The sequence below is a fragment of the Suricata suricatta genome, chromosome 12 (assembly GCF_006229205.1).
Source record: "Suricata suricatta isolate VVHF042 chromosome 12, meerkat_22Aug2017_6uvM2_HiC, whole genome shotgun sequence".
Taxonomy (NCBI): domain Eukaryota; kingdom Metazoa; phylum Chordata; class Mammalia; order Carnivora; family Herpestidae; genus Suricata; species Suricata suricatta.
The window spans coordinates 26,974,002-27,000,535 of NC_043711.1; the positions used below are offsets into that span (position 1 = coordinate 26,974,002).

At 39.8% G+C, this 26,534-nt stretch overlaps 1 protein-coding gene across 5 annotated transcripts in view; it reads right to left on the bottom strand.

The window, feature by feature from the left end:
• Positions 1-26,534, bottom strand: part of FHIT (fragile histidine triad diadenosine triphosphatase) — a 1,373,604-nt gene that overhangs the window by 259,087 nt on the left and 1,087,983 nt on the right. For all 5 annotated transcript variants that reach the window (XM_029917797.1, XM_029917796.1, XM_029917795.1 and 2 more), the window contains one exon: positions 1,399-1,544. In XM_029917797.1, the coding sequence (XP_029773657.1) occupies positions 1,399-1,544 (146 nt within the window). The remainder of the gene's footprint in view (positions 1-1,398; positions 1,545-26,534) is intronic.

Below are 26,534 nucleotides of genomic sequence, written 5' to 3' on the forward strand. Positions count from 1 at the left end.
TGTTTTGTAAACCTTTGGCTTGTGAGGTTCACGTGATTGCAGAATAAACAAACACCTTACTGTGGTTTAAAGTTTTAAAAGGTTTGCAAACACTGCATACAGGAAGGTACTCGACGTGCTATGCACAAGTCAGTTTCTATGTTTATGGAATTCACTTTTGAGTAAATCATGTTAGATAACTACTAGCACTGGCCATCTCCAGTGAAGATGAATTTTCTTCTAGTATTTCATTTAACACTGACAGATGCCTCCACGCCACTCTCTGGAAACATGATTTGTAGCATAAGCTTGATAAACCCACCTGGAGCTTAATTACCTGCACAAAGGTGACTCCAAGAGGTTGATATACAACACACACACACACACTCACACACACACACACACACACACACATTGTAGTTTAGAGGGAAGTTTACTCTCAACACAGACATGGTAGCAAAAACTTTGTAAAGAAGCATTTAGGAGCATTTTTAATCTGAGCCTTTCATAACTTGAAAATAGTGGCCTTCTTTATGCTTCTTCTAAGGTCTGTGGTGGGGAGCTGAGGAGGGTAGTAGAAAGATGGTAAGTATTCTGTATAACTAAAGCATCGACGACAAGGTCTCACGTTACAGAACAAGCCAACGGGCTATACAGTCATCCAATGTCAAGGCCACTAAGGACTTTAATTATGTATTGATACCCCTAGCTCTTTCCATGGGGGATCTGAAGGGGCAGAGGAAATGTTCTATTGATTTACTCAATTCCCATAGCTAATGACTCACAACAGACCTCCTCCTACACTTGGCTCAACCTGGGCCTACAGATCTCCAGTGACTTGGAGCGAGGGCGGGGTTTGGGGCGTGTGTGTGTGTGTGTGTGTGTGTGTGTGTGTGTGTGTGTGTCTTATTTCTTTCCTGGGAAGCAGACCGCACAGAATATTTAATCAATCTGGCTTCATACCAATCTATAATCAATCACTGGGAATTGGGTTAAAGAGAACAAAGAGCCCTGTGAAGGCAAGGCCCCACCCAACTTGCACTTCTTACTACACTGAAGTAGAGGAGGGCTAAGTCCATGCGCTGCTCAAAATACAGTTACCCTGGAATGAACATGAGTTGTCCAGCCCAAGTTCCAGTAGAAGATGTGAAATATCTGAATGCCCATTAAATCACTTGTCCGTTATTCTCATTTGTTTTGTAAACAATGCGACAGACAGTGCCTCAGCTGATATTCTACAGTCCACCTCAGGGCCAATGAATGCTAGGGTGGCCCTGGATTACACCATTTTCTGCTATTATTTGAGACACAAACAACCACAGCTGCTTTATCAGTGAGATGGCAGCATAAAAGACAGAGAGCACAATGCTAGGCTTTGAAAAGGAAGAAAAACAAGTTCTGGGTTGCTCAGACACTCACCTGGATGGAGAACGTGAGAGAAGTCCCCTGGAAATGCTTCTCCACCACCATCCCGACTCTCTGGGTTGCCTGGAACAAATCTGCCACTTCATCTGGACGCAGGTCTCGGAAGCGCTCCACTGGCCGAAGGGGACACACGAGGACATCTGCGGTGAGTTCTGTTAAGGCACGCTTTGCTTGCTTTGGGTAGGATTTTTACCAACAAGTTTACACTCACAGTACTGAATCCCCTTGGCCCGGCGCCTGAACTCTCAAAGACTAAGGACCAAAAGAACAAATATTTATCAACCACCAAACCCCAAGAAGTTCAAAAAGGAGCTTACAAACATGGTTAATTATACATTGAAGGAGAAGCAGCGGTGTGCTCAAGAAATTCTTTTAAGAGAAAGGGGCATTAATGTTCAGAGAGACTCAAGTGCTGGCTGAAATAATTATGCCAAGAGGCAAAATCTATTCTGGACCATTATCTCCTGACACCAATTCGAAAGCTCTGCCTTCTCAAGCAGCCAAAGGCACTGGTTGTAAAAACAAGCAGCACATCCAGTCAATTTCTCTATGTAGAGTATCATGATTAAAATTTTAGTTTCAATATCTCTTTAGAGAAATGTGTAATGAACACACAATAGTAGGTGTTTTATTTATGTTTAAAAGGAGAGCAGACATTCTGAAAACATACAGTGAACCTCATTTATATAAGAGATGTGCCATGCGGTTAAGCAATTTATGGTAAGTGTTCCTCCAATTGATTATTAAGAATTCAAGAAACCAGTTGAAGGTATATCATTAATTTAAGAAAAGGGATTTTTTTTACTCCTCAAACAAAACCATCTCAATCCATTCTAGAAGTCAAACAAGTCAACATATTAATGCTATTGGCCTGAACAAACAAGAACTACAGAGAAAGATTCTAAGTTTCATCACAGGTTGGTGGGAAATTTACATTCAATGTTACATCATCAGTAACATTTCAGTTGTCCTTGTATTTGAATTTCTCAGAGACATGCGGCTACACGCACGCAATCATGCATGCATACATATATACACACACGGAGCTATATTAAGTTTTATTTAGTTTTCAGGTACCAGCAGAAGAAAAAAGTGCTCTGATGCTCTTTTTGGTTTCTTTCTTTTTTCCTTTTTCTTGTTGTTTTAAAAGAGTGTGCTTTGCCTGAAGTTAGGCAGCTAAGGGGGATAATAAAACCCCAATTCTACAATTGCTAGTCACAGCAGAATTGCAAGCATTATAGCCTATGGTACTTGTAGGAGTCAGAGCCCAAAGAGAAATACACTGAGTTCAGCCGGGTGGGCCTGATTTCCATAAGAGAAGCGGGGAGAAAAGAAAGGGAAACTGATTAGTTTTGCTTATAATCAGGAAATTCATGTCAATGGTAAACTAGGAAAAAGAGCGTTGGTTTAATCTGAGTTCATTTTTCAAGAGAGGAGAAGGGAAGCCTTCACCCACAGGGCATCAGATACTTAAAAAGATAATTATCCTTCTTTGGCAAGGCTGCTTTATTATCATGGGTCAATGAACCGTTTAGAAATGAAGAATTTCCTTTCATTTCCTTTTAGCAGATTGCCAGCCTCCACACCCACTGAGTTGCCTTTTCTTTGTTGAGAGAGATCTTTCCCCCATCTTCCTCCTCCCTCCACCCTCTCTTAGGCCCTGACTTCACCAAACCACAGCAAGACGACAATTTTGCAAGCTTCCAACAATATCCATAATTGCTGTGATGAGCTATGTCTGAACCAGGTGAGGAAGGAAGGATGTTTTCTTTAACCGACTGCTTACTGTAAAACTTGGTGGGATGGATCTGAAATTCTGTGTATCTAATGTAACTTTAGTAATATCAGTGACATCGGAAAGGTTTGGTTTTGTTTTTTTGTCCCAATGCCCTAGAAATATTATCTGTTCATTTTCCTTGTCTGGTACTGAGGATTGGCTTGACCCAATGTTTGATGAATCAAAACATTTATGAAACAAAATCAAAATGGCTTAATCTGTCAGCTGTTTTATCCTGTGTATACTCAACCACAGGGTCATATATCACCTACATTTATTACTTTAATTGAATGCTAATGATACTAATAACAACATGTCACAAAACAGACAGGCTAAACATGTTCTCATTTAGGTAAATATTTTTTCAAAAGCCCATTGAGGCCACATTGCCCTGATGTATATATTCCTTGCAATCTAACCCTCTACTAAGAAAACATCTGCATATAACAAATGATCTTTCTATGTGTATGGTAAGATGAAATAGGGTTGACTTTTAAGGGTGCTTACTTGGGCAGGGGTTCATGTAGATGATCACTGTCTTTGCTCTGTTGGGACCCACAGGATGGACAAACAGGGATCTCACCCTGTCAGTGGACACACAGGTAGGCTCCACAGGACTTGACAGGGGGACAGATGGGTCTGGAGTTACCCAGGCTGTGGCTCTGGAGCTCCTGGGTACGTTGTGAGTCACCGTCCTGACCTCCCTGGGCCATCTGAGGTACTAAATGGCATCAGGAAGTAAGAACCAACCACGATCCCTCAGATTCTTTGAAACCAGGGCACAAAAGATGCCCTCACCTCATACAGGCTGCACACCCACTGCTACCTGCCTACTTCCTGAAGCTGCTCTTGCCCCACTCCTCCCACACACACTGTACGTCCACCACATTTGCCTTCATTCTATTCATCTAACACCCTGAACTTGATTTTGAGGCTTCCATCCTAGCTGTTTGTTCTCCCTAGAATTCAATTCCCCATGTTCTTTGCATGGCTGCTTCTTTCTTATCATTCTCATTCTAATTCCAATACTACTCCCTCAAAGGAGCATTCAGGAACCACCAGTTTAAACTGCTACTCACTTTCTCCCTCTTCCATCACCGTCTTTTCACCTTGCCATAGCCCTTGCCACCAGCTGGTAGTTTTCTTGGCTGGCTACTACCTTCCTGAATGAGAGGGTAAGCTCCACAAAAGCAAAGGCTGTCTTGGCTGTCTTGTTTACTGCTGTTTCAACTCTGCCTAGAACACCAGATTTAATAAGCTCTGCTGCAGTGAGTGAATACACTATGAACCAGACCCTCTGATCAGCTCCTTCTGAGTACTGAGACCTGACAAAACGGAGACAACATCCATTCATTTTCAACCATCTCTACAAAATTGGGATAGTCCGCAAGATTTCTTTTTAATTCAAGGAGCTTTGTTATTAATATTTAGCCTAATTAGAGCTAATGCTGGGTGTGAGTTCGAAAAATGTAAACTCATTTCTAATGTAAATTAATTTTCACAAGACCACAAGGAATATAATGATTTCCTTATATAATGACGAGGGAAAAATTATTTTAAGAAAACCTTTTAATATAATTATAAAAACTATAAAGAAGTGGTTTCTAGATTATTCATACCCCATACCTATAAAAATGCTGCTTTCTATTTGGACTAGAAAATATAATTCATTTGCTCATTCAGTGAACACTGGGCACCAGTTAAGTTGTTGGATGCTGTGCCAGGCTCTGGGATGAGCAGAAGACAACAGGAAGTTGTTCCAGTTCTTCCGGTCCGGGAGATGGGCACCGAAACAGATAACGACAGTACTCTGGGAGGTACAGATGTAGGACATGAGGTGCAGAAGCAGAGCAAAGCACCCAGTACAGCAGAACCTGGGACACCTTAGTAAGGCAAGCGTTCCAGGACAACCATGGGGGCCTCCTACTGTGACCAGATATCCTGCTGAGAATGTAAGTAGGTTCATAAAGGAGTTAAAGCAGGTCAGCAAACCTTTACTGCAAAGGGCCAGATGGAAAAATTCTAAGTTTGGTGGGCTGTATGCCTAAGCAGCTATAGGCAATACAAACAATATTAAGTGTGACTATATTCCAGTAAACTTTTATTTACAAAAAGAAGAGGCACACCAGACCTGGCCCATGGACTTAATAATGTCAACCCTTGGTTTAGAGGAATCACATGAGAAAGAGGTAACCCATTCTCTTCCAAAGTCAAAGACTATAGTGTTATTTAAATAGCATATTAGGCAGCATGATTATAGGATTTAAAAAATTTTCACTTTCTATGCAAAATATCTGAGCATGATTGAGATATTTCATGACCCCATGTAGCACTTTTGATGCTTTTAAAGACCATCCACAACCAGAAACTGTGTTGCAGTGATAACATCATACATATCAATCCTAAGTATCACTCCCCAGTCCAACTAAAAGAGTTTCTGCCATCTTTCATTGGAAAAATGAAGCATATGATCTACAAACACACGAGAGCACAAAAACAGTATGTTATTCACAAATTCATCTGAGAATAAAAGTATTTTCTCAAAATAAGTGCATAAGCTTTGGAAGAAAACACCATATTGCTTAAAGATGGTGGTTATCATGCGCTACATGTTTCTCATAGACAAACAACTCAGGGAAAGAAAATTGATTTTGAAGAACAGCAGACAGCTCTTGTAATTCTGCTGCAACTGTTTAGATGCCAGTAGTTTTAAGGTAATGCCACAGATGCAGTATAATTTAATTTAGAGATTCTTAGGCAGTGTTAATGGGCAAATCCCATATTCTATATAGGCTATAAGAACACACTTTCTTTTGAGTCCTCTTTTCTTAGGATTAATGCCTCTGAAGAGACTTTTTAGTCAACATGCATGATAACCCTCAAAGAAGTTCATCTACATAATTGAATTTGATATATGTATATCCAGGATTCATCATGGGCGATAACTTATGAAAGAGAATATCAAATGGAATCTGGTCTTTCTCTTATAATCCAAAGTAGGAAAGTCCATTTAATAATAACATTTTCTCTTAAAGAAGAGAAGGTAATAATTAGAGTTTAGTTTCTGTGGTCCACAAAAGACTCCTCATAACAGAGGGAAATCAAAGCAGACTTCCTAGTGCATATAAGATTTAATGTTAATTTCACAAATGGGGGAGTAATTCAACCAGTGGGCCACCTTGCAGTCCATGTATTCATCCATCCTACCACTAGAGCCTAGCCTCAGTCCAGAGTCTGGGCTAGCATGTAGGGCACCAAGATGGATATAATAGAGTAGCTGACCTTGAAACATTCACACTAATGTCCCAAACTGTCAGGCAGTATAAACAGATCATCACAACGCAGAGAGATGAGGACTGTTGATAGAAAGCAGTACAGAATGTTGTGGGAGCATAGAGGAGGTAGAATCTAACTCTGCCTAGGGGTGTGAGAGAAACTTTTCAGTATGGTCTTGCATTTCAATTTTCTAAAATCAGAAACTATTTCTCCAAATTTGGAGCAAGATCTGTCCTTGAAAATGGCCTAGCAACTTATGGTAAGCTTTAAAGAAAGTTGTTAGACATTCCTTCCTCAGCCACAATCACTGTTTCATTTACAAATGTACTCTTATTTCTTTAACCTTTCCAACAAACCCATAAACTACTATTATAATTCCTTTTGTGCAGATGAGGAAATTACAGCTTATAGAAAATAAGAAACTTGCACAGGACAGCACACCCGATACGAAACTAAAGCTGGAATTCTAACCAAACCTGACTCCCAAGTCCATGTTATTAACCGTAGCGCTGTGATGCTAAACTTTTTTTGTACTTTTATGACTCAGTCTCTGCCTACCCTCGTGTTAAAAGCATGCCATGCATTCTCAGAGTCTCTCTGTTTGTGAAAGAGAGACATGGGTTTCATGAAACACAAAGATATTGAGCAAAACTGCTAACAGCCTGACAAACACTTAAGCCTCAAATGAAGAAAGCAGACGAGATCAGGAATCCCTCCATGAGAGGCAGCCTAAGAGCAAGGGAAGTGGTAAGTATGCCCTTATCCTAACAGCGAACTGTGAGTACTGACGTCCAGAATGAGAGAACCACCTCACCTTGTACCACGGGTTCAACTGGAGGAAGTATGGAAGGATGTGCAGCCTGCATTTAGGCTCCCTCCACCCTGCCATTCATTCATTCATTCATTTTAATTGAAGTACAGTTGATGCACATTACATTAGTTTCAGGTGTACAACACAGTGATTCCACAAGTCTCTACTTATGTTCATCACAAATGTAGCTACTATCTGGTCCTTTTATATCTTTGAGGTTGGCTTGCTTCAAGGTACCCTTGGCTCCCCGGAGTTGGCAGGTTCTGGAGGAGGCAATAGCTACAACAGTCAGTATCAATGGGTCAGGCTGAGAGGCACACTGAAAAATCCCGTGGCCTCTTGTACAGTCCAGGAATCCAGAGTCACTGACTCCCCATTATTCATATGACCAAGGACCACCAGAAACTTGGTAGCTTAATGCCTTTCCTTTCCCTATTCATCTCACCACCATTTCTGGAAGTGACTGTCTCTATCCTTTGGATGTAAACACTCGGGGTGTTTGTGATAACACGACAGGCTGACCCTGTGCTGGACCCTTAGTGACACACAGCAAACCCAGAATACACACAATGAAAGAAAGAAATCAAGTGGAATTTTTGCACTGGCCAAACACTTAAGTTGATGTGGTAGACTATACAAATGTTACCACAAAAATCCCCCCAATCCCCCCTTGCAAAGTGACTTTGCTTCTCTTCTCATCAAAAATTGAAGTCTGTTTCCTCTCTCCTTGAATTTGGGCTGGTCTTAGATTTGCTTTGATCAGTGAAATGTGATAGAAGTTTCACTGTGTGATTTTCCAGGGTCAGGCCTTACCAGACATTACAACGTCCTGTTTTTGTCTCCTTGGATTGCTGAGACCAAAATGCTATAAAAGACCCAACTAGCCTACTAGAAAGCAAAAACCACATGGGGGAAAACTAAGGTACCCCGTGATACTCAGCACCAACCATTAGAACCTTCCAGACACAGGAGACCTAGTGACCGACTTCCAACTTCCAGCTATCTACTGCTGCATATGGCAACAAACACAAACACAGTGGCTTAAAATAACACCATTTTGTTTTCTTATCCTAATTCTGTGGGTGGTTGTTGCTACTGGTCTCACTCATGCAATCAATTTTAGTTGGAGGTAGGTAGGCTTGGGGCTGAGCTCAGGTGGGTCCATTGGGCCCCTCAATCCACATGCTTTTTCATCCCAATTCCCAAGTCAGAAACCCTAAGGCCTCTGGAGACTTAAGTTCTCCCACATTCTATTGGTCAAAGGAAATCATGGGCCAGCTCCGGTTTAAGGTAGAGAAATAAATTTGATCCCCTTTTTAAATAAATGTTTATTTATTTATTTTTGAAATGTGGGGTGGGGAGAGGGATGTAGAAAGAAGGAGAGAGAATCCCAAGTAGGCTCCACCTGTCAGTGCAGAGCTCCACAATCTCTATCTCATGAACCATGAGATCATGACTTGGGCCAAAACCAAAAGTTGGCTGCTTAACCAAGTGAGCCATCCAGGCGCCCAAATAAATTTTATCTCCTGACCCACCGCACTTCCACGGGCAGTGGGAGTCATATTGCATTGGAGGTCATCACTATAACAATCCACCACAGTTCGGTAATTGTGAAAAGTTCTGGGGATCTTATAAAAATGAACAGGTACCCAAGGTATCTTAATGTCCTGCCAAGTATATACAACTATGGTATTTTTGGAGCTGGGATGGGTCTTAAACGTTATCCTGCAATTATTATTCCACCAATATCTTCCATGTTGAATGGAATAAAAAAATGGGAGAAGAGAATGTAGTTGATTTGCTCAAAATCAGACAGGCATACATTTGGAACTGAAACTCAGCTGTTTGGCTTCCCAAACCAAAGCACCTTCCATTACACATGAGATGGCAAAACACTGCTCTTCTGCCGCTGTGTTCAATGCTAAATGTATGGCAGACATCAGTAATCAGCTACAAAATTCTCTCCTCGAACCAAGGAGAATAAGGGGCGCCTTGGGTGGCTCTGTCATCGGTTAAACAACCAACTTCAGCTCAGGTCATGACCTCATCGTTTTTGAGTTTGAGCCCCGCATCAGGCTCTGTGCTGGCAGCTCAGAGCCTGGAGCCTGCTTCAGATTCTGTGTCTCCCTCTCTTTCTCCCCCTCCTGCTCCCCTGCTCGGGCTCTCTCTCAAAAATAAACATTAAAAAAAAATTAAAAAATAAAACAAACAAAAAACAAAGAGACTCAGATTGCCTCTCAATCCTGATCTCTGGGCAGTCATCACCAATCAGATTGGGCATGTCTCATGATGCACGTCTCATTTCCGTGGCCTCCTATACTGCCTCAGCAAACACAAAAACAACTGCAAAGGCCACCTGGGGTCAAAAACAAAGTGAAATGCTGCAAAAGTGAGAATTTGCCCAAGTACATCAAATGTTCATTATGTTGCTACATTTTTATTTGCTCATCATGGATAAAATTGATGAGCTAAAAATAATTTTATGTACATTTTCATGACAAATATGAAATATTTAAATATAGAGTCATGACAGAGAAATGGAAATGTACTGATTCAGATGATTAATTAAAGTAGACAGCAGAATATTATTCTCAGAGTTGTTCAGTCTTGCTCCCATTTATTTTTCTATATCTGATCTATTCTAGGGATTCGGAATATAAAAAAATCACTAAAATAAATCAAACCATCAAAATATCCTTGATTCTGATGAGGGTGATTAGCATGTGCATATATGAATACGGAGGAAGTCAGCATCAAATAATATGACGAAAAATTAGTCATTCTTTTGAACTAATAAAAAAGTAGAGTGTATTCATCTCTCCTGCAGATTAGTTTATAGTTCAGTGACAAGCTAGGAACTTTCCAGTTTGCACTGGAGACTTCTGAAGACCCTGTGTAATGAGTTATTTGCTCTAACAAATAATCCGAGCCCTGGCAAATGTTTAAAATAATTCATAATGTCACTTCAGACAACAACAGGATGGACCATGAAGTATTTTTTTAAAGAGGAGATTAAATTTATTTGATTTAAATAGCACAGTGCAGAGCTTTGAATCAAAGTCGGTGGCATCTCAAAAAGTAATCTACTATTCAGAGTGTAAGCACTTCTGTAAATTTTCTTACCAGAAAGGTAGAAATATTACTACCAAATTAAGCAATACAGTTCTGAAGAAGCAACTCACCAGTGTGGGCCACATCTTTGTTCACTGGATATTAAAATACCCGCTGTAGTAACTCAATGAAAACGTCGTGGGATATGCATCAACCATAAGCATAAATAGTGTGAATATAATTTTAAGCAAGTTTGATTTCCAGAATATGATAAATTCCAGGACAGTGTGATTAAGTTAATGCTAGTACTCTGCTCTACCCGGATCTCAGGACAAGCATCTCTTCAGTATCCATGAGAATTCTCATGTTTTGTCCCAGAGAATGCTTTAGGCCAAACATACAGTTATGGCGAGTCCTTAATCATGTGCAGGAAGAGAAGCCAGGTATTTTTCACTAGGCAGATCTGCCCTGAACCATCCCCCAAACTCCTATATGCATCTAGACGCTCAGAGGGGAGAGTCACATTCACAGGGAGAAGTAAACGTGTGGCCTTCAAGGGAAAAATGAAAGAGGGAACTGCAGCCTGGCAGCACATTGGTGCCGATTCTTTGGTTTAAATGTCACACAGTATCGTGTGAGTTTTTCAAGGCAAAGGAATCTTACGTTGAACATCTAAGAGAATCAGAACGGGAAAAACTTATGCTTACATTAAATCAAATATGTGGGGAACAGTAAATTTGATCAGAAGGGGAAGGGAAGAATATATAACATTTATTTGCTGCCTGCTATGTTCTAGTGATGATCACTGATCCTTTGAGGTAGATAATATCACCCTCATTTTTCCACATTTAGAAGTTCAGGCCAACAAAGTGAAACTACATACCCAAGGTCACACAATTATTAAGTGGAAATCTTGGCTAAGGCCATGTGGTAAAATCATCTCTACTGTTTCAATGAGTCCAAGGTCATGGAAGTTTCCATGTACCTCTTGCAGTGTTTATTACAGCGATTCAGGAACCCTGGTTCCATGAGATGTTATTACACATTATCCAAGAAGAAAAATGTAAGGTCAAAGGCGATTAAGAAGTATGAGATGAAATGAACTAGAAGGCTCCTTTACAGCAGTATTCATCAGTGTGCTAACATGCGTTGGCTTCTCAAAAAGTAGAGATACCATTTCTCATATTTGCTTAATGATAACATCATCATTATTATTAATTATTAATATTGTTGTTATTTTGTGGAACATTGCATAGGACAAATGTTTCAGGGGATGTTCTGTGGGACTCTTGAGTATCACTTACCTCAACACAGAAGTGCCTGAAAAAGCTTTCTATTTTTTTAAGCCAAAAGTAAACATCCTGTTAATTCATATGGGCAAAGCAAGAGAGCATTCTGGTAAATAAAATATGTTGAGAAGTTGAACATTAAAGTGTATCTAATGAAATAAGAAGGTCATTAGCACTGTTTACCTAGTATTTCAGGTTCTTGCCATAACTGGGCACAATGGATGACATTCCCTGGGTCCTTGTGATTAGATGAAGTTGAAGGAATTCCGGGCAAGGAATTGTGAACAGAAATTATATATGTCACTTACAGACTTGGGCCCTTAACTGCAGCGTGAGACCCCAAAGCTCTCTTTCCTTCTCCATAGCAACCAGACACATTAGTTGCGTCATCAGACTGGACTGGCACTACAGGTCAGCAGGGTGCTCTGTTCATCATCCGTTCTCAGTGACTAGAGCAAGTCTGTTAAACAGGTTTCATCTCTTTGTCAACTTCCAACTAACTTGTAGCTGCCTAGAGCAGTATTTTGAAGAGGACTGTGTGGCCTTGATAGGAATCAGAAGCGAAGAATGGAGGGATTTGTCAGTTTGGGCTGCCATGAGGGACAGAAGAATATCAGTGTGCATAATCAAGTATCTGCCATTCTTCAATTAGGAAGCAATACAAATATTGGTCCTCAGGCTCACCTTCCCCCTTTTGTGATGATACAGAAGTAATGTGTAGGAACTGCAATGTCTCTAAGTAACAACTGTGAAAATCTGGTAGTATCGGTATTGTCCTGGAGACACATAGAAGAAGACGGAATTTAAATAATCTGTTAGGAGATTATAAAAAAAGGAAGTTACTGTCACTGAAAAGTATCTGTCCATAATATGCCAACATAGGAGAGGGAACACTGCAAGATGAGAATGCTGTAAAAGTGCTCTTAGGTATGAAGAGCCAGAAGAGTAGTGAATGAGAATAATAAGGTACACTGGGCATCTGAAGGAAATATTTAAGGATCATCCCAAAAAAGAATTTTTTAAACCACATGTATATTCTACCGCTTCAAAAACTCTATGAAAAGTTTTTAAATTCTAGTATAAGTTATGAAATAATGCTAATGATTTATAATTCATTGGAGATCTGCTGGAAAACCACAGGCAAGATAAATTTTATAGCATTTGACCATCTGTGCTTTCACGCCACCAGTATGTGAATGAGGGCAGAGCACCTTGAGTGTCTACTTCTACTTGGTGACCAGGCTGGCCCCAGACTCCTGTACACTGTGACCTCTTGAGCGTCTTTCCAACACAAATTGCACTAGGTCCTGAAAAGCATCGATTCCAACTTCAGTTTGTTAATGCCACTTAAAAGCCACTGAAAAGTCCAATTTCCATTAGATCTTCAGTACAGTTGGACAAACCAATGAAGCAACCCACACATCACAGTCCAGATACTATGGAAGGCAAAGAGTAATCAACATATAAATATGAAACAGCAGAGACTCCTTCACAGGAGAAAAGAAGTAGGAAATGGGAGACAGAAAAGAAGGAGGAAGACATAAAAAGGGAATATTCAGCAGGTAGAGCACTCTTAGAAGACAGGACATATTCCCTGGCAAAGAGTCTCCCATAACATGCCGGTTCCACACATAGCGTGGTGCAGAGGAGGTCTTCCTAAGTATTTGGTGAAAGAGCCAATGGCATGCAAGCTCATCCATTGCTTAATCTGGGCAACAGTTCTTTCGTATAAGTAATTGTTCAAAATGCTTCAGAAATTGTTTCTGAGACATTGAACAAGACCAGACCCAACTTACTTATATGAAAATAATTAAGGGAAATGTACTTACTACTTAAAAAAAAAAGATTAGTTCTGAATTCTTAATCGAAAAGTGACCCAGCTGAAGGCATAAGAAAACTAAACATAGGGGCTCCTGGGTGGCTCAGTCGGTTAAGCCTCCGACCTCGGCTCAGGTCAGATCTCACATTCGTGGGTTCAAGCCCCGCGTCAGGCTCTGTGCTGACGGCTAGCTCAGAGCCTGGAGCCTGCTTCCGGTTCTGTGTCTCCTTCTGTCTTTGCCTCTCCCCCTCTCATGCTCTGTCTCTCCTGTATCAAAAATTAATAAAACATTTAAAAAAATTAAAAAAAAAAAAGAAAACTAAACATAGAATGCCCTTCCCTTCACACATTAAAGGCAGTGCTCACATTTTAAGTGGAAAACTTGTAGACCATTAACTCACTGGAGCTTGGAAAGATCAGAGAATAAATGCTGTTCTATGTTCTTTTCAAAACAGTGATGAGGGGCGCCTAGGTGGCATCTGACTTCAGCTCAGGTCATGATCTCACAGTTCTGGGTTCGAGTCCCGCGTTGGGCTCTGTGCTGACAGCTAGTTCAGAGACTGGATCCTGCTTCTGATTCTGTGTGTCCCTCTCTCCCTGCCCCTCCCCTGCTCATGATCTGTCTCTCAAAAATAAATAAGTGTTAAAAAAAAATTTAAAAAACAGTGATGAGATCTTTTTCTGTGACAACTACAAATGTTGATAGAAAAAAATCTTTATTTCAAAAACAGAGAGCCTTAATTATGTTCATTTGGCATTCCTAGAATGTGACTCAACCACCCCCACCAAAAAAACAAATAAAAATTCAGTCCTCCCTAAGTGAGCAATCTAAAAAAGATGTGAGAATATTTCATAGTGAAAGGTGTACAGTGTTTAATGAATGGATTTCTCCACGAATGGCTGAAGGAAGGCCATAAAAGCAAATTTTATAGGAAAGGGTAGAACCAAAACACTTATTAGGACTTTGTATGTTTTCCCATTATTCATTTAGTACATATATTTGTACTTAATGAAATAAATGACATACTTAATGAATAAGTGAAAAACAGGCAAAGTCTTAAAAAGTGCTCTGGTTCACTATATGAGAATTAAAATAAAAAAAATTAATTTAAAAAAAGGAATTTCCCCACACTGGAGAATAGCGTAGAGGTTCCTCAAAAAATTAACAATAGAACTCCCCTATGACCCAGCAATAGCATTGCTAGGGATTTATCCAAGGGATACAGAAGTGCTGATGCATAGGGGCACATGTACCCTAATGTTCATAGCAGCACTGTCAACAATAGCCAAATCATGGAAAGAGCCTAAATGTCCATCAACTGACGAATGGATCAAGAAGATGTGGTTTATCTATACAATGGAGTACTACATGGCAATGAGAAAGAATGAAATCTGGCCATTTGTAAAAGCAATGTGGATGGATCTCGAGGGTGTCAACCTAAGTAAAATAAGCCAGGCAGAAAAGGACAGATACCATATATTTTCACTCATATGTGGAACAGGAGAAACTTAACAGAGGACCATGGGGGAAGGGAAGGGGGAAGTTAAGGAGAGGGAGGGAGGCAAACCACAAGAAACTCTTAAATGCTGAGAACAAACTAAAGGGTGATGAGAAGTGGGGGAGAAAAGAAAGGGGGTGATGGGCATGGAGGAGGGCACTTGCGGGGATGAGCACTGGGTGTTATATGGAAAACAACTTGACAATAAACTATATTAAAAAAACCTAAATCAGCAAAAAACTTAAAAAAAATAAAAAGGAGCTTCCTACATTGTGGGTGTTGTGTAAGACACTAAGAACACACCACGTACCAACCATCACGCACTGCATGTGTCCCATCCAGAAGCATCTCTTCCCAGGGATGCAAAGGCAAGAAATATAAAAACGCAGTCTGCTGTGAAAAAGACAAGGGCTGAGATAAGAAAGCAAAGATGCAATGACACCAGGCAAAGTGTGGAAAGCCAACACTGCCACATTGGGAATAGACTTGGCCTGTTTACCCAGAGGGTTAGGAAAGAGCAGCGGCTCTCACAGCTTTGGGCGGCTGTCTGGAGTGGTTCTCTCTGCCCGGGGAACGCTCTGAAGCATCTCAGGCAGTGGGCACCAGAGACTCACGACAGAATCCGAGTTCTCTTTTACAAAGATCACTGTAAGTGTTGTAGAGGGAAAAAAAAATCAAAGCAAGAAGAAAAGCTGAAGACCACTGGGGATGGCTTTACTAGAGACTGGTTGAGAGATTCCAGATAGACCAGGACTATGGCGGTGAGTGTAGATACAGAGAATTTGAGATATATTTCTGACTCAGGAGTAGCAACACTTAGTGATGTGGGGCGATGGGTATGAGAGGAAGGGGGTCAGAGAGGCTATCAGGGTTCTGACTTGAGGTGGGGGGAGAGATTGTCATTTGGGAGATATGGTGGTCAGAGATGGGGGGGGAGGCAGTGCCATGATGCTCACTATTTAGATATCCTTCCTTCTTGAATTTACAGATTTCCCAAAATCAACGAACTTGGAGGTGTAAATGGACCCCAGAGCTTTTCTGAATCTTCTGAAACTTGGAGTGGCTCTGGGGGTAGGGGAGTGTACATTGTTCTCCTATGGTCTTGAGTTTGCAAAAAGTTCTCGGTCTTCTGACTTCAACTAAGAATCACCTGATTTGAATTAACAAAATTTTTTGGAGTTCGTTCCCAAGAGAATGATTAAAAACAGGCTCATACTTCTATGCATTTTAGCTTAGAATCTAAGAGACCCACTCCTGAAGAGTGAAAAACAGTAGTTTATTTTGTGTCTGAGCAATATGTTCACAAGGATGAACTCTCCACAAAAGGCAAACTAAAGTTTTTTTTTTTTTCTAAATGGTTTAACACTAAAATCATTTTAATCTGATTCAGCAGTGAACCATTTAAAATGTGTCTCTTCCACCAAAAGACAGCTGGACACATAAAGATGATTGTGTGATCCATTCACAATTAAAGAATGGGCTAAATCATTTACAACAATAAAAATGCAGAAAATCCTACCAGGAAAAAAAAAAAGGTGTGAAAACTCTAAGTAGCAAGTGATTTCTAAATGTTTCCAAAACAGGAAACTAAAGACATTTTAATGTCACTCTGGTAGCTTCCAGAATAGAATGTTAATCAGTCAGCTGCTAAAAACAAAGAAGGAATTTATTAACAACAAATAAAATTTTAGAAAATCAGAAAGAAGTGTCAAGAAAGCAGGCTTTTTCAAGACAATGATTTGTATGCAAATACAGCACAGCATTTATCACGAAAACCTCCAAAGCCTGTAAAGGAAAAAAGGTTTTTTCTTTCCATCAGCTTAAACTCTTCTTATAAAGTCAACTGCTAATGACAAGGAAGCCTTTGACATAAAACCAGAAGAAATACCTTTACAAATACAGGGTTTCAAAATCACAAACTCCTAACCCACTCTCTTCCTCAAATCCTTTAGCCTCATGTCTTTGTTAACACTAGGTTAATGTTTATACCCACTTCGTTGTGTTACAAGGTTTGTTGGGTTTTTTTTTTTAAATAAGGGATTTTTAAAATTACATAATTCACACCATCAAGTGAAGGCTGCTAAACACAAGGTTGCTTCAAAAAAATCAATAGAAAGAAATTCCTTAAAGACCTTCCTCCATGCAGCACGCCCTTCTTGGCATCTGTAATGTGGGATAGGATTTGAATATTTTTGTTCACTAACATGAGACTTATCATTTAGAACCTAAAACTTCCCTCATGCCACGTATAAAACTTCCCTCATGTATTTCCACATTCCACCCACCTACTCGCCTACCTTATGTCATATTTTCTCGGCATTTTTCTTCCCCATCATAATCGAGTATCACTAGAGGGGCTAGAAATGGGTTATCTGATTATAATTTCTTCTTTCCCTCCACTTTGAACTGTACTAATTTTTCAAAACATAATCCTTTGTTTAAATGCTTATTTATTCATTTTGAGAGAGAGAGAGAGAGAGAGAGAGAGCGCGAGCACACGCAGGGGAGGAGCAGAGAGGAGAGAGAGGATCCCATGAAGGTTCTGCTTTGTCAGCACAGAGCCAGAAGCGGGGCTTTGATTCCAGGAACTGCAGAATCATGATCCTGAGCCCAAATCAAGAGTCGGAGGCTCAACTGACTGAGCCACGCAGGCACCCAAAACATAACTGTTAACAATAATAAAAATCCCCAAAATACAAAAAACAAGCAACAAAAACATTTAAAACGTAAGTGCACTTAGGATTTGCAACTTTTTTCCAGGCTATCATTTTTGATATTCAGTTTAGATAGCACAGCACATGAGACAGTTTGCCTAACTTTTAAATTAGAGGAGCCAATAATCTCAAAAACTATGAAAATATCAACTTGAACCAAAGATTTCTATGTATTTGAATTTTATTTTGTATATAATTGATTATATATATACATATATGCATATATATTATATATATGGAAAGCAAATATTTGGAAACAGATATCTGGGCAATTCCCTAACAATTTTATATTTATAAATTACCCCTATAGGATCCTAAAACTCATTCCTATTTTCTTCATATGCTCAGGTATTTAAAAGATATCTTTGCTACCTGACAATTTTCTGACATGAGGAATTAAACATCGGCCCTTATATCTCTCATTACCAATATCATCATCATAACCACCACCTTTGCCATCATTACTTTAAAAAATAGACATTGTTTGAATTACTAAATATTTCTCAAATTCTTTTTTATTTTATTTTATTTTTGAGGGAGAGAGAGAATAAGAACAACAATTTCGGGAGGGAAGAGAGAGGATCTGAAGTGGAATTTGTACTGAGAGCAGAGAGCCTGGGCAGGGCTCAAACTCACAAACTGTGACATTATGACCTGAGCCAAAATCAAGAGATGGACGCTTAACCGACTGAGCCACCCAGGTGCCCCTCAAATTTCTTATTGATGACAAAACGTTTTTCCAGAAGACTGTAACCTCACATACTATCCCAGAGAGATTCTATCATCCTTAATATTTCCAAGTGGAGAAAAACAAAAGCAAAAAAAAACAAGCCTCTCCTTTAAAAAAAATACTCTTATTGAGAATCTCATCAGGTCTAGCTTCATCTATGAAAAAGGAAAAAAAATTCAAATTGAGAGGGATTAGCATTATGGAATTTTAATGTTCTTGTCCCATATCCACAGAAACTTACCTAATATAAATCAATGCCTATAGAGCAGTGTCATCTAATGGAACTGTCACAATGCTGGAAAGTTTCTATATCCTGCACTAATATCACAGCCACTAGCCCCACGTGGCTACTAAGCTCTTGAAATGTGGCTAGTGGGACTGAAGAAGGAGATTTTAATTGCACTTAATTTTAACTAATTTTAAAATTAACAATTCAATATCAACACTATGTTTTTATTTAAATAGACACCTGAAGCCAAGAGTCATCTGTAGCTAGTCGCTCCTGCACAGGACAGCCCAGAGGTAGGAGCCATGGGTGTATTAGAAAGGGAGCAGTGAGAATTGAGGCAAACAGGAAAACACATACCCTACGATGGGAAGACACTACTTAATGGTTTCTTGTTATCAAGAGAAACTGGAAATTGGGCGCTATGTGTAATTCTCCCATATTTAACTTCTGGCAAACATAGGCAGCCCTCACTTTCCATGGTTCCAAACTCAAAATTTTCTGTGACCACAGTTCAGTTAAATAATGTCAGTTCCCCAACAATTGAGCTCAAACTTCAGTTTACTATGCTTTATTAGCTCGGAGGCAATGCATAAAGTACAAATCCATTACCAGTCCATCGCTCTCCATGTGCATAACAGATGTGCATCATGATCAGCGACCAACCGTAGCACTTCGTTCAAAGTCTGTCAGTGATCAGTCACTGCACATCCGTCATTCAGTCACAGAAAGCTGGGAAAATAGGTAGTCGGTGGTGCTACCTCCTGGTCTTCCACTGATTAAACCCTGGTGACACTGTGCAAAAATGTACACTCAGAAAAGGGAGTTAGCCAAAGATATGAGAGTGCAACAAAGAGGGACAGCTGACCGGCTGAGTCAGTTGAGCATCTCTGACTCTTGATTTCAATTCAGGTCCTAATGCCACGGCCGTGGGATTGAGCCCTGCATCAAGCTCCATGCTGCCTGTGGAGCCTGCTTAAGATTTTTCTCTCTCAGGGCACCTGTGTGGCTTAGTCAGTTAAGTATTCGATTTTGGCTCAGGTCACGATGTCACAGTTCGTGGGTTTGAGCCCTGAGTTGGGCTCTGTGCTGACAGCTCAGAGCCTGGAGCCTGTTTCAGATTCTGTGTGTCCCTCTCTCTCTGGCTCTCCCCTGCTCACACTCTGTCTCTCTTTCTTGCTCAGAAGTAAACATTTAAAAAATTTAAAAAAAAAAAAGATTTTTTCACCCTCCTTCCCTCTGCCAACACACCCAATTCATGCTCTCTCTCGTATTAAAAAAAAGAAAACACATAAAAAGAAAGTACAGCAAAGAAGCAAAAAGCGATAACATAGCAGGTGAATTTTGAATCAAACATAAATGAAGTCACAGAAGAAATAGCCGAGACTAGACGCGCAGCCAGAGGCATGGAGCTAACTAAGGCCAACGTATCGACATAAACGGAGGAAGCAGTCATGAAGGAAGGGAGGACGGTGTCCCAGAGGAAGTTTTGCCAGCAAAACACTTGATGTTTTAAAGAAACTTCATCCATCACCACACTGAGCACAAAGGATAAAATGACGATTTTAAAAGGAGCAGGACGGTTTGCCAAGGCGTTGGAAAGAGGTTCCGTCTGTATTTTAAGTTCTACAACCAGAAAAAGTGGGCGAGCAATGTTCAGACTACTCTCAATAAATGTTTTCCAAAGGAAAAAAAATACTTTAATCCTCAGTGTTTCTAGTATTTTAAATTACCAATGCACTAAGTTTTAGTCTTTTTTTCTTTCAAATCCCCCTATATACTTTTAACAGACAATAAGAATTTAAAGTGTTTTGACCACATTTTTAAAGGTCATGGAACAATCATAATTTTCCCCAATGATTATTAAGACTGCTTTGCTAGGTTTCTATTTTCCTGGTCGTTTTCCAGTCCCAAACTGCTGCACACAATGAATATTTCAAAACATGAGAACTACTGTGCAGGGCGAATAAGAGGTATGGCTAATGGGCTATATTTAAAACCTGTGCCAGGAACTAGTGTCATATTTGATGTGCTTCTCAGGAATAGCGGGACAGAGTGGGCTGAAGAAACTCAAAAGCTGTAATTGACTTTTAAAAGATGTCTTTATCTAATACTCTGACCAGGAAGGGTACACCTATTGTCATATGCTCTTGAATTCCAACAGACTGTCTGGCAAAAATAACGTTGACAATTTATTTATTTTTTCTCCAAGTAGCCTGAGAACTGCATGTTACATAAACTCCTCACCCCTCAATGCATCATTAAATCTGGCTGTTCAGTTAAAGTTTCTCCACCAAATGTTCTCTTATACCCAAGAATACGAAGGGAGGTGAATTCCATAATAAGTAACATCAACACCTGCATGGCCCCTAATATGGAGGACGAACAACAAGCAACATGCACTCCAACAAAGGGGATGGAGATGTATCTGTCCTTCCCCTTACAATGCTCTGCTATTGTCCCTTCTCACAGTGCATCCCCTGCTGCTGGTCCAGAAGCTTTTTAAAACAGAGGTCATATCTCATTCATCCCTCAATCTAAAGGCCAGGACTTGAAGCCCAGGCTAGGTTTTGGTTCAAATGTCACCTTTGAGGGATTTGTCTTCCTTACCTGAAACAACCCTTCTTCCATAACTCCTCCTACGCTGGAATGCCTCAGGACCTGATTCAAATTCTGGAATTACAGTATATTCATTTAGGGTTACTTATTTCCTATGTAGGATGTAAACTGAAATGAGAATCAGAGTCAGGAATGTCTGGTTTTCGGCTGTGTCCTAACGCCCAGGAGAGTTCCTGGACATAAAGCACTGGCTAAGGTGGAGGTTTTGCAACAATGCTTATTTGAGTGAATGACTCTTCGAATGCATGACCGTTGAAATGGATGACTGATTAATAAATGAATTAGTCTGAAACTACTCCCTCATTTTAGAAACTAGAAAGTAGAAAAAAGATAACTGCTGTTCTCCCAACTAATGTTTCATACCCACAGACAGAAAATTCTCCGGGTTGCTTTCCTTTTCCTAGGTTTCGCCCTTCGACAAATCTGAAGACGAGAATTCTTGCAGTGGGTGAGCTCCCCAGGTCCAGCCTGCCATTTGCTCAGCTGCAAGATGGAGACATTTCACTTCACAGCAGCATGTGTGAAAACAGCTTGGGAACTTTTGTTAAGAATAAGCTCGAGATGAGTTGACAGAGAAATGTTGTTTCCACAAAACACATTTTATCTCAGAATGTGAATGCAAGTCTGGTATTGAGTTGAGGGAGGCGATTTCTCACTCTGATCTTTGTTGGCAAGGCTTCTCATGGAGTTTTCTGTCAACATGGGAGCCACCAGGGACTGCCTGTAGCACATTCACAGAAGAGATAAGTATAGATGAGGAAGATCAGAGAAAATGGAAATGAGGAAACAACGCCAACCTTCAAGCCACAGCCCTGGAAAGGCTGTCCTGTGGGAGGAGGAAGATTTGGGCTAACCTACTAGTAAACGGGATAATACAAGCCAACTAGTAAACAACAGAAAACAACTAGTAAATGATGGAGAATTTCAATCCAGCATGCAGGCTGAGGGTTGACCCGGATCTAGATTCATATTCCATTTCTACCACTCGTTAGCTATTTGACTTTGGACAAATCAACTTCTTCAGTCTCAGTAACTTCATCTGCAAAATGGGCATTATTTATTCATTTATTTCAGAATATTCTGAATATAATTCAGAAATATTCTGTATTTCAAAGTAATCAAACAGTTTCAGTCATGGAAAATTATGTAATGAATTCCAATTCTAAAAATGAGAAGAATAGGGGCACCTGGGTGACTCAGTTAAGTGTCTGACTTCAGCTCAGATCACGATCTTGTGGTTCGTGGGTACAAGCCTCAAGTCAGGTTCTGTGCTAACAGCTTAGAGTCTGGAGCTTGCTTGGATTCTGTCTTTCTGTCTGTCTGTCTCTCTGTGCACCTCCCCAACTTGCACTCTCTCTCTCTCAAAAATAAACAATTAAAAAAATAACAGATAAAATAAAACTGAGAGGAATGACAACAAATTTACACAAACCGCCATTTTCAAACCCTAATAAAAAACGGATTCATATAAAAGTATTAGTGGATGATTTAGAGGCTAGATCAGGGGTTCTTCACATGGGGGGCAGCTCCCCACAGACACTTAAGGAAAGAACGGTGGTGAGAAGAAAAGAAATAGATCCAGATGAATGGGGGGAAAGCCGCATGCTTGTTTCACTAATTTGCTACTGAGGTTTTTCGTCTCCTTAAATCACAACAAACCACAGTAATAACTACAGCGTCTACAACTTTGTCATAGTGTAATTAACAGACATTTAAAAAATCTACATATAAGGTGGTAACTTCATAGTTGTTCTAGACACCTTGATATATCATTTATTCTATCGTCATTCATCAGTTCTATGAGTATTAGAAAATTATAGTAGTCGTTATACCTCCTACCAATTCTTGTTATTTAATAGGTAATCATGTAGTGCGTATCCCACCATATCACAGCTTTGCTCTTTAATATTTCAATAACTGTTATTCAGCAACATTGACTTCCTTTGTATTCTAATACACTTAACTTTCCTCCTTTCAAAACATCACTGGGAGAAGCAATCTACCGGCTTCACCAACTGCCAAAAGGGTTCACCTAACAAAAAGGTTAAGGGCCCCTGCTTTAGATGCAAGGTTGATGGGACATTTATAATGAGGGGCCAGGGTGTTACCACCTAACTCTGCTGAGCGATTTCAGGCCCCTAAGAGTGGGACATCCAGACATTATGCTTCACTACAAGATGCCACAAATGCTTATATCTGAAAATAGTCAATCCTTCTGTCACACTGTCTAACAGAACTTTCTGTGTTGATAGAAATGTTTTATGTTTAGGCTACTTAAAACATCAGCCACAAGCTGCAAGTGAAATGTGGTCAGAGCAAGTGAACAACTGAATGTTTCAATTCTTTTTAACTTTAATTAACCTCTATTTAAATGGTCACATTTAGCTAGTATCTATACTCCTAGACACTTCTCCTTTAAGCTAACTTACATTTTACAAGACATAACAGAGAAACAAGTTAAAGAACAAGAGAAAAGCAATAGGCAAATCCAGATTAGAGAACAGTCTTGAGGACAACTGACCCAGTTTAAAAATAATCAATGTCATAAAAGTGCTGTACTAAGGGTTCCAAAATAAATAATCACATATAATATGAAGATTTTGTTTGGATCCTGATGAGGAAAAGGCATTGTGAAATAATCACAGAAACTTGAATATGACATTATATCAGGAAATTACTATTAATTTTGTTAGATAGGATCACGGTATTATGTTTACATAAGGACATTTCTATAGTTTTAAAAATGCATGCCGATGTGTGTAGGGTTGAGATAAAACTATTTCTAAGAACAGCCTTAAAATATTTTTGCCAAAATTAAAGTGTATAAATGAAGTATGTGTGACAAAGTCTGACAACTATTCAATCTGGCAAAAGTCCAATGGCATCCTTTAAATTATTTTTGTTACTTTTGAGTATTTTGAAATAACCGAAATGATTCATAAATGTGATGATGTTTGGCCCATAGCTACATGCATAGTAAACACTCAATAAACATTAATTAGCAACTATTAGCATCATCATTATGATGCACGATTAATGCCAAAACTAAGATCAATCAGTAAAAAGTATGAAAGTTAACTTTAGGACCAATATGTGACTAAGCTTTTTCACAGTGAGAGCTCTATGAAGATGGAAATACACTGTCTGCTGAGGTGGTGGTGGCCCAGAGATACTACTAAGAAATAAACAACAGCAGGTGAAGTTTATTGAGCACTTACGATGCAGCAGACATGAGCCTAAGCCCTTTTCACATATTCCTTCATTTCAGCTCAACACTCAACAACGGCCTCATAAGGTAGGTACTCCTACTCTGCGCTGCTGGAGCTGTGCCAGCAGAGATTGGTCCCTTGGTGAGGACGTGGCAGAGCAAGTTCACGGTGAATGGCTTTTTTAGTTGCCCTTTACCAAGCCTGACAACCCTGAACTCTTCTGATTCAGTGAACACGTCACTCAAACGAAATTGTGCAGGTTAGCCAGCTGGCTGGCTTACCCAGAGCCAGTGAAGAGAGAGCGATTCTCCATTTTACTTACTGAAAGGTCTTCGAACATCACCTTTCCCTTTCAAGTGGCAGACTAAAATCCCACAAGAATTTAACTATCTGTAGGCAAGGAGATGATGTGATCAAGAAAATGTTACATTTCAACTACTTCATTTATCCATCTTCAAATTTCCCGTAAATTACAGGGAAACATCATCCCCAGGCTGCCGTTTGACCAAGAAACGCCCGTGGTATATCTTTGTCAACATGTTTCAGAATATAAATCCAGATTACAAAAACTAAAGTTGGTGTAAAGGCTGTCATCATATATTATATCATTTGGAAAGAAATATTGGTGACCTTATCCAGTATGACTATTATAATAGTAATAAAATTAAATCTTGGAAGATTACACTTCTGGTCAAAGTAGTAAAATGTGACCTTATTCTATTGAACATTGACATTTATTATATTAATTCACATGTAAAAAACTGCATTAAAATGATATTAAAGACCTGGATAGAAATGGGAATGTGTAAGAACTTCAGGAAAAAAAAAAAGACTTAACTTTACCAATCATTCATAGTATGGAGGCTGTTGGATGCAAATCAAACTAAGTCTCCTTCACCAATCTCTGGTTCAATTCTTACATTATTATTATTACCCTTTCATTCATACAGAATGTAGTTTTTCCTGATACCTCTTCAAACATTTTATAAATCTTAACTCATTTTCATGATGCTCTGGAGAAAAAGGTAACTCAGAGCAATGAATACACAGACTTGACGCAGAGGATCAAGCCACTTGCTCATGTCAGAGAGAGTCTCTTCACACCAATAACATCATGGTTAACAGTGAGATCATGTCAGCCACTGCATGAGGCCCTAGGAAAAGGTCCAGAGGTGAGCTAGCAGTCAGGCAGCTGCATGGACTTTATAGAATGGCTACCACATGGAGAAAAGGTGTCACTTTGGATATGACACCAGCAAAGTGCTTTTTTTAGCTTGGAAATTTTTTGTTTGGGTTGTTTTTTGCTTTTTGATTGGTCAAGGTTTTCCAGGAAGTTCCCCCTCAAATCTGTTTTGCATATTTAAGTTTGGGAAGAGAACATGGAATAACACGATTAATTAAGGGAACAGCCCAGGCATGAAGCAAAGGTCTGTTTTCTCTTCCACGTTAGTCCAAAGTTCCAGGCTTGCCATTGCAGGCCTCACCTGTTTTCAACCTTGCCTTTCACCACTCTTAGGTAACACTTCCAGGCTCCAAATAGAAGTAACTTCCTTATACTTCACTTAATATTTTTTGTGCCTTAAACATCTTCCCCCATTATATTATCAGACTAGCCTGAGTATCATTGTGATACTAAGCAGCCCCAACATTTCAGTGGGTTGAACAACAAAGGTTTGCTTCTTGCCTGATACTGAATTGAGAGCAGGCCAATAGATTAGCTCTGACGACTGAGCAGTCACCAGTATAAACACTGCTATAAGCCATGCCAGAAGCCAAAGAAAATTCTATGGATCTTGCACTGTAAATTAAGTGCTTAGACAGAATGTGGCACAACTCATTGCCATAGACAGCCATGTGGTTCCACCAAACCACAAGCCCAATTCTACCATAATCCTGGATGACAGGGAATTGAAAATATTTGGCCAATACTATCAATGACTTCTTATCTCCACATGTCCAAAATGTAATTCTTTCAGATCTAGGTTGGATTCTGCCTCCTCAAATAGACAGCACTGGTACCTCATGCAAAAAGGAAGCCATGCACACTTACTACACATAGCACGTTTTCTACCTCTGAAGGCCATTATGACTATAAGAGAACAGGGTCTCC